This window comes from Limulus polyphemus, unplaced genomic scaffold (genome assembly GCF_000517525.1).
Source record: "Limulus polyphemus unplaced genomic scaffold, Limulus_polyphemus-2.1.2 Scaffold106, whole genome shotgun sequence".
NCBI lineage: Eukaryota > Metazoa > Arthropoda > Merostomata > Xiphosura > Limulidae > Limulus > Limulus polyphemus.
In genome coordinates, this window is record NW_013665716.1 from 762,531 (window position 1) to 771,242 (window position 8,712).

Genomic DNA, 8,712 nt, shown 5'->3' on the forward strand with positions numbered 1-8,712 from the left:
AACACTAAACAGCAATCAAATAGAAAATCAGACCTCTCATGCCACACCCACCTGTCACATCCTCTCTTTTTAAAAATACTTTACAACTAATGTTACCAGGATGTAGTGAAATATTCAAAAGATCTACCAGAGCACAATAGCTTTTGGGTTGGGAAACATTGGACTAGAGAGTAACATTTTCGTATAAGGCCTACTTGAAAATGAAGGATTAGTACAGCATTTTTTTAGGGGAGGGGAGAAAACTTCTACAAGAAGAAAATAACTTCTTAACTGAAAAAATAATAATAATTGCCACCCATGTTTCTTGTCATAAATGCATTTTCCTTGAAGCCACATATTTTATATAAGCAGGGTTAAAACAACCTGTTATATATGTATATCATCATAGTATTCCAGATAAAAGTACACAGTGTGTGTGAGTAGAGATTCAAAATAAATACACAAGCTAGCTATCAGATAGGATGCTTAGTTAACTTACCTTATTAACATGTTTCTAAGGGCAAGAAAATCACAGTGTTCCATGTTTTCCACTGAAAACAAAAAGAACAAAGTAATAAATCAATTATAGATCAAAATTATCATGTTCAACAAACAATAACTTTACCAAGTATCTCATATCCCCAAAGTTCTTCTGTGAAATTTTATCCACAAAATTAATTTTTAGGATTACATTGTTTTCAAAGAAATTTGCAACAACACACCTATGGCTTATGCAGCAGTGTTAATGTAAAATAATACTGTAAAAGTTTTTCAAATACAAAGAGAAATAAATGTAACCCACTCACCTTCAGCTACACCCCAAGGATATCGCCGACCCCTAACTCTTTTTCCATTGGATTCTACTATTACATTACTTCCCACAACTGCAAATGGTATTCGATCCTATAAGTATATACCCATACCCAAAGAATTTATAAAACCTTATCATAACAAAAGGAACATCCTTCATTGTTTTATACATGTCAGTTTTTTAGCATATATATATATATAGAAAATTTCAACTTTAAGTTACATTCAAAAATAACAGTAGCTTTAGAATTTAAAAAGATACTTTAAAGATAATATTTTCATCCATTCCACAATGACAAAACACTTAAAAGATGTAGATTTTCACAAATGACACTAATTGAAATATCCTTCTAAATACATTAAAAAAATATTCACAAAAAATACTTGCTAAGCAATTAGTAACAGAATTATGAAAACTTTTAATTATCTTTAAAGAAAACAGAAATTCTTTAGGTTAGAAAACATTCATCCTGTAGCTTCAACAGACTTGCTTAAGACAGCTAAAAATAACTTTCTAGTAAAGTTTTATTGACATCAAAGTATTTTCAGTATGTTTCTTAATTTATTCTGCTAGCTATCATTTCACATTTATTATTTTTCTCATTACCTCTGGTAACTTTTTTTTTTACTTTTTTATTTTTCTTGTTACCTCTGGTAGCTTTCTTTTTTTTCACATTTTTTATTTTTCTTGTTACCTCTGGTAGCTTTTTTTTTTACATTTATTATTTTTCTCATTACCTCTGGTGGATTTCTTTTTTTACATTTTTTAATTTTTCTTGTTACTTCTGGTAGCCTTCTTTTTACATTTATTATTTTTCTCATTATCTCTGTCGGATTTCTTTTTTTTAAATTTTTTTATTTTTCTTGTTACTTCCGGTTGCCTTCTTTTTACATTTATAATTTTTCTCATTACCTCTGGTGGATTTCTTTTTTTTATATCTTTTTTTTTTTATTTTTCTTGTTACTTCTGGTAGCTTTCTTTTTACATTAATTATTTTTCTCGTTACCTCTGGTAGCTATCTTGTTCCTTCTACAGCTGTCTTTTTACATTCTTGACACATTTTGTTAATCCTTTTGTTTTTCTCATTAAGTATTGTATTTTAATTATCTTGTTACATTCATTATTCATTTTGCTACATCTGTTAACCCTCATTTTGTTAATTACTTATTTTTTATCTTGTTATAATCATTCCTCATCTTACTGACCTTAAGAGGTTTCTGAAGTTTATTCTCTTCTTCATCTTCACAGTCTGGGAACTCATAAATTCTGATTTCATTTTGTGCTATTTCATTAAGTACCTGAAAAATATAAGAAAAATGATAAATTCAAGTTACAAAAAATTTTAAAACACAGGAAACACTAAAAATACACAAGTTTTTTGAGAACAACTTCAAATTGACATTTTTGGGAAACACAAAAGCACATATCCAATAACAGAATAAACACACACACACACATAAGATAAAGATACTTATTCCTCAAACTTCTTCCAGTCAAGAGGTTTATTTTTAAGGGTGATATTACCCATCAAAATAAAAGAAATTCAAGGCATTTGAGCCTTTTACTCTAAGAAACATTAAAATATATTTTTAATTTCTGTGCACGTTCAAGATACAAAACAAAAGCAACATAATCTTAATCCAATACGAAGTTTTGCTTAATTGCTAAAAACCTGAAGTAATAACATTAAAGGTTTGAATGCACTACAACAATTAAAATATAATGATTAATATCCTGTGTCACCTTGTGGTTAAGAAAAGCTCATTTGTTCTTCATTTATTAAAACTTGCCAGGTAATTTTCTTTATCTGATATTAGTTGTTTTATCTTATCTCACTCAGCATAATCACAAATCCTGACAGTTGGTAAAATGCACTGAACTTGTGTTTGCAAAAGAATAAACATGACTTAAGAAAAAAACTGTGCTAATAGTTGTCAGAGTTGCATTAAAAATACTATAGTTGGAACTGTTAATAACTTTCTCTAAAATAAAGGTTTGTAATTGTAAAGTGCTTTATTCAGAAAAACAAACATTTTTACAATCTAACAGTTAGATATACATTATAAATCATATGTCTGGTTGTGTATAAAACATATCATGCTTAACAGCTGTGATAGTTGACAGCAGGATGGCATGGATAGAGGATGGAGTTATACTAATTAAAAGTATTGGTGGGAAAATTCTAGTACATTTTTTAACCTCTACAGCTATGGTTTGTTTTCTACTGTCTAACTAAATTGGATTATATAATACTACAATGGGGGCTGGAATGCCAACATTACAAGATTAGTGTTTACTTATCACCCTCCAATAGTATTTTTTCCCTCTTGAGCAACTACCTTCTCACAACTGGCTGCAGACAGAAAAAGGTGGCAAAGATGTGGGATGTTGCGAGTTAAAGCACCCACATCTGCCTTTTTTCTTTCTTTTCAGACTGTGAGGCGAGAGAAATAGTCTCATATTTTGTGCATCCCAACCATTATGTGGGTCCTATTTTTTCATACACCTCCAAAACCAGGGTACATTTTACATTTTTCTATCGTGTGACTTAAGTCCTGGTGTTAAGCTGTGTTACATCATTTTATTACAGCACTTTTTTAAAAATGGTTTTGTACTTTAATTTCATAACTGTTTATCATCAAAGGTTTGGTCAGGCTGTTTTAAATGTTTACCTTCCTTTCAGTGTAAAATTTAACTCAACATGTTCAAAATATTTTGTAGTTTTAGATAGAAGATTTCACAAGTATGGGTTTGTGCTTTTTTTCAAGGAATCTTCAACTGTAAATGTGCAAAGGATATAATTTCAATGATAAAAGAAATGTGTACTTTTCTATTACTCACTGTTTTTTTTGAACTGATTACATTCTTCTGGAGTCATTGTATCTGCTTTAGCGATGAGAGGAATGATATTAACTTTCTCGTGGAGTCTCTTCATGAACTCTATGTCTAATGGTTTCAAACTAGAAGAAATATTTTAATTGACAGCAATTACCAATTTTTTCTTATAGAATAAAATTTACTGATATTTCGATGAATTAACAACTTTTTAATAAAATATTTCAATTGACAGCATTTGCCATAAATTTTTCTTTTTCGTAAAAAGACAACCTTTTACTCAAGATGAGAAAATAAAATACATTTATATATATTTTCCAATGTTTTAGTTTTGTATCTCTGTCACAGGGGCTGGAAAATGCTGACAGAAAAACAACACTTGGGATATTTTTATGTATTTAAATATACACCATAGCATATTTTTCTAATATTATAGTTATAGTAAAAAAATTAATTGTTGACTTTCAAAACAATAGTTGTGAAAGAAGAGAGAGAGCAATATATAAATAATCATGAACAGCTACATACATGGTGCAAAACCTGGTGTAAAATATCAGAATTATGAAATAAATATCTTGATTAACACATATACATTACTAACATAATAAAAGAATTTGGAGCAAACTGTTTCTTGAAAACTGTATAAATACCATCTTCAATCTTGGTTAATTTTGGATTTTTTGGCCTGTGAATTGCTATGATATTTTAATGGTACATGTATTTCAATTTATATAAATCTCCTGGGCATTATTAATAACTGTCATCTATGATTAAGATGTGAACTGTAAAACTAAAACATTAGAAAATAAATATATTTTTTCTCACATCTGTAACTAGAGGTTATTTATTCACAAATACTCCAGTCAATGCTGCATACTTCAAAAATATAAAACATTATTAGTCTTATTGTGATGTAATGTCACAAACTGTTCATCAAAAAAATAATTTTGAGTGACAAATTTGTTTCTATGAAATAAAACATATTCTTCTGATTTATGACATTAGATGTTTCCAACATGAATGTGTAAACAAAGTCCTTACTTTACAAAACTTACCCATGTCCTGGACTGATGAAATAAAGGCAACAATGAACTCGTGAGTCTACGATAGCAGTACGGTGGACTCTTGACTCAGCATTCAGAAAGTCTTCATACTTAGACTCTATATAGTCTATTATAGGATACCAACTACAAAAAACAATGGAATTATGGTTTGTTAGACCTATCATGACAATGTTTGTTTGTCATGATTAAAACTTCACTCTCAAAACCACTGTTTAAATAGTAAATATTCTCGAACTGATATAATTTGTTGTATGTTACACCACCCAACAAGCAAAAATAATTTATAAATCTGAATTATTACTATGAACTACAGTTATATGAGATGCCATGTGCATTAGGCCTACTTTTTTGATGCAAATGAAAGTTTTTAATACGATTAAACTAGATATTGAAGTAGTTGTAATACAATGTTGAGAATTATTCTATTACTTTGTGTCTTTGTAAAACTGCTAAGGTAAAACTTACCATTCACTATTATCTACAGCATCTCCAAAGCCTGGAGTGTCTACAATGGTTAGTGTTAAATTCACCCCATTTTCGTGCAGGAAGACTTTGTTTGTTTCCACCTGTGTTAGAAATAATCACATCAAAACATGTGAATGGTAGAATCTTCCATAAATAATTCAGTTTATGTTTTATTAATTAATTAGTTTTTTTATTTAGATAATTTATTAACCTATATCATAAAATTTAGATTTGTTTATCATCAGGAATTATCAGATTGTGATTGAAACTTATAATATAATGCAAAAAAAAAAAAAATATATATATATAACATGTCCACTTGCCAGTACTAATATTTTACTATGAAGTAGTTTTTCCCAACACTATTGAACATTGACTAGTGACAAGTACAACAATGTAACTATATATATAGTAACATCCATTGTTTATAGCATTAACTTGTAACAATGAATTTAAAAACTAAATTATTATGAGTTTAATAAGCCATTAACGCAAAAACAGTGTGCTTACTTTTCTAAAAAAAAAACACTACTACCTGTTATGTGTTAAAAAGTGAACAGAAAAATAAATAGCGTAAAATAATATCTTAAGTCAACGACAGATGTCGTACCACGACTTAGTACAATTGAAGTACATTTTCGTGTAATATCCAAACGAATAATTATACTGTACTAATAGTGTACTGATTGTTGGTTTGTTATTAAGCAGAAATTTTTCCAATGAGCTAGCTCTGCTTTGTCCACCACGGATATCAAATTTCGAATTTTAGGGTTGAAAAGTCTTAGCTTAGCCTGATCCATTAAAAGGCTATATATTGATTTAATATAGTAAGTTTCTGGATGATACTTATTTTTTTCGTGAAACATTTCTAGTACTTCTGAAATCTTTATCTAAAAACTAATTACAGCTGAGTAACCTGATTAATTTTTTTAAAGCGGAAATGGTAACTTTTCATTTCAATCATTTAACTTATTGTACAAAAAAATTCTATAAGAGTTTTTCTATAGTAAACGAAAAACTTTGCTATTAGGTGTACTGCAGTTTTACGATTAAATGAGAAAAAATGATATATTCGACGATTTCTGGAATTCTATATAAACACAGTAAAAAATAAAAGTGGCCCGAATAGCATCGAATCAAATTGTCAAGATACTGACGTACTTACCGTGAGATAGATACCACAAGTCATCAGCAGTGAAGCTTAATCTAGCCAAAAGAGGAAAAGATATAATGGAGAAACGTCATCCGTGGCTTCCGCTGGACTAGTACGAATCGACAATAATACCTACGTGATGCACGAGCTGCCAGCTGCTTTTATGAATCGGACACGAAATCTAAAAGTTTCTTTCTAGACCTCTTAATGGACAAGTGCAGTAGAGCTTAGAATGAGAGTTTCTCCAGCAAGATACTGGCCTACACGACACACACGTATACATAATATAGTTAAGTTACAGCAGGTGAGGGAGTTCCCATCACAAATGTACACCAAGTGTAAAAAAATATTTATGATTGCTATTTTTTGCGCAAGTTAAATTTTTCTTGCCTTTATATTATACCGTATCAATAATACACCTATCTACTGATCTATCTACTTATTTGTTTAAATCTAAGGATACTGGGTCACCCTATTTCAAAGGCAATTTAAACAGAATACAAATCACTTGAATGATTTTTCTATGGACCGTATATAAGCAAAATACGTTGGATTGTAAATATTTTAATACAGTGCTCTAAGTGTCCGTTGTTATCTGTCACGACTGATATGAACCATGTGATTCACATGTGCGTCATTTGTCAAACTCACCACCACTTTCAAAGTTCATCTAGTTCCTTATTCCCGCCATCTATGTTCAATATTGTTTAATTCAGTGATTTTCAAACTTGTTTGTTCGCGGACCACAACAGGATTTGTCCATTATGTATACAACCATTCCACGATACACGTGCGAAGGGTGCCCGCGCACCACTAGAGATTCGCTGACCATAGTTTCTGATTGTTAAATTTCGCACAAAACTTGTTTGTTTGTTTGAAGTTAAGCACAGAGCTACACAATGGGCTATCTGTGCTCTGCCCACCACGAGTATCGAAACCCGGTTTCTAGCGTTGTTGGTCCACAGACATATCGCTGTGCCACTGGGGGGCACGCATAAAACTACTCGAGGGCTAGTTATCTGCGCTAGCCGTCCCTAATTTTGAAGTGAAAGACTAGAAAGAAGATAGCTAGTCAACACCACCCACCGCAAACTCGTGGGCTACCTTCATCGAATAGTGGGGTTTGACAATCATTCTTATAACGCTTTTACTGCTCCAAAGTGCGGAGCGCGATTATATTTTTTTTTTTTGGCGTTAAGGGCGCGAACTAAGGAACCTCAGATCCACAGTCCAAACACGCTTAGCCCCCGCCAATCAAAGATTGAGAACCACTGGTTTAACTTATGACCTTTCGTAATGGACTACCTCGATGTGTCAGTGGTATGTTTTCAGACTTACAATGCTAAAATCCGTGTACCTTTGCGCTTGAAACAACAATTCTCAGTCGAAAATATTCAGTATAGCATTTTATTTTGTTACAAACTCAATAATTCACCGCCACTGTGTTAACAAACAAAAAAATTACGATTATCTTAACTTTGTAGCAATCACAAAGATTTAATCCTTCCATTTAGGTTAAAACAGAAAAATAAAAATACTCGATAAATAATGATATTTCAACAAGAAACAAATTTCACTAATGTACGACTTTTTTTTTTACTTCACCCAATATATCTTACAATCTACGCCTCTCTCTCCGTTACAACTAAAATAGCTAGAGCACTGAATGACGTATCATTTGGAATATTATTTTTTCCTTCTGTCACCAAAATTCAAATTTTTAAAATGCCCAGTTCAAACAGTCGTATTATGGGTCTAGCCCTCCCGTCCTTTAGGTTCGCAGATCTTTATTGTTGAAATTCTTATTACAACACTTTTTTAAATACACTAAGTGTAAAAAGTTTACACCGCTATGTTATGGGCCTAACTCATCCGTCCATTAGGTTTACAGATCTTTATTGTAACGTTTCTCATATACACTGTTGTACACTAAGTTCCAATTTAAGTTAGTGTTGCTGAGGCTTACTTGTTCGTATGTCTTTGGCACTAAGTGCGTCACAGATATCATAAACATGCAGGAAATAAAACACATCTTCAACAGTACTGAGAAGTCCCTTTGACCATTGTAAAGTATCTAAAAACATGTTAAAATCTTTATAGTTGTTACAAAATAAAACATGATATCCCTTCATTAGTACTGAGAAATCCCCTTGAGCATTGTATCACCATCTGGAAACAAAATCTTTATAGTTGATACGAAGTAAAACATAACATCCATTCAAATTCGATGACGAGGAACCCACTTTGAGACTAATAATGGCTAGAGACGGCTTGAATGGATAATGCAGAAAAACTTTATATAAGTTTAACATAACAGCAAATATATACGTACTACGTACGTACGTGTAGACAACTTAACGTTAACGTAACGTTAACTACGTTACGTTACGTACGTTACGTTAGTT

The 8,712-nt window shown here is 31.1% G+C and overlaps 1 protein-coding gene across 1 annotated transcript in view; it reads right to left on the bottom strand.

Moving 5' to 3' along the window:
* Positions 1-8,712, bottom strand: part of LOC106470559 (septin-7-like) — a 46,777-nt gene that overhangs the window by 13,299 nt on the left and 24,766 nt on the right. Inside the window, exons 4-9 of the mRNA XM_013931125.2 lie at positions 5,155-5,255; positions 4,681-4,812; positions 3,636-3,750; positions 1,996-2,091; positions 786-882; positions 479-530 (exon numbers count right to left, since the gene is read on the bottom strand). Of these exons, the coding sequence (XP_013786579.1) occupies positions 479-530; positions 786-882; positions 1,996-2,091; positions 3,636-3,750; positions 4,681-4,812; positions 5,155-5,255 (593 nt within the window). The remainder of the gene's footprint in view (positions 1-478; positions 531-785; positions 883-1,995; positions 2,092-3,635; positions 3,751-4,680; positions 4,813-5,154; positions 5,256-8,712) is intronic.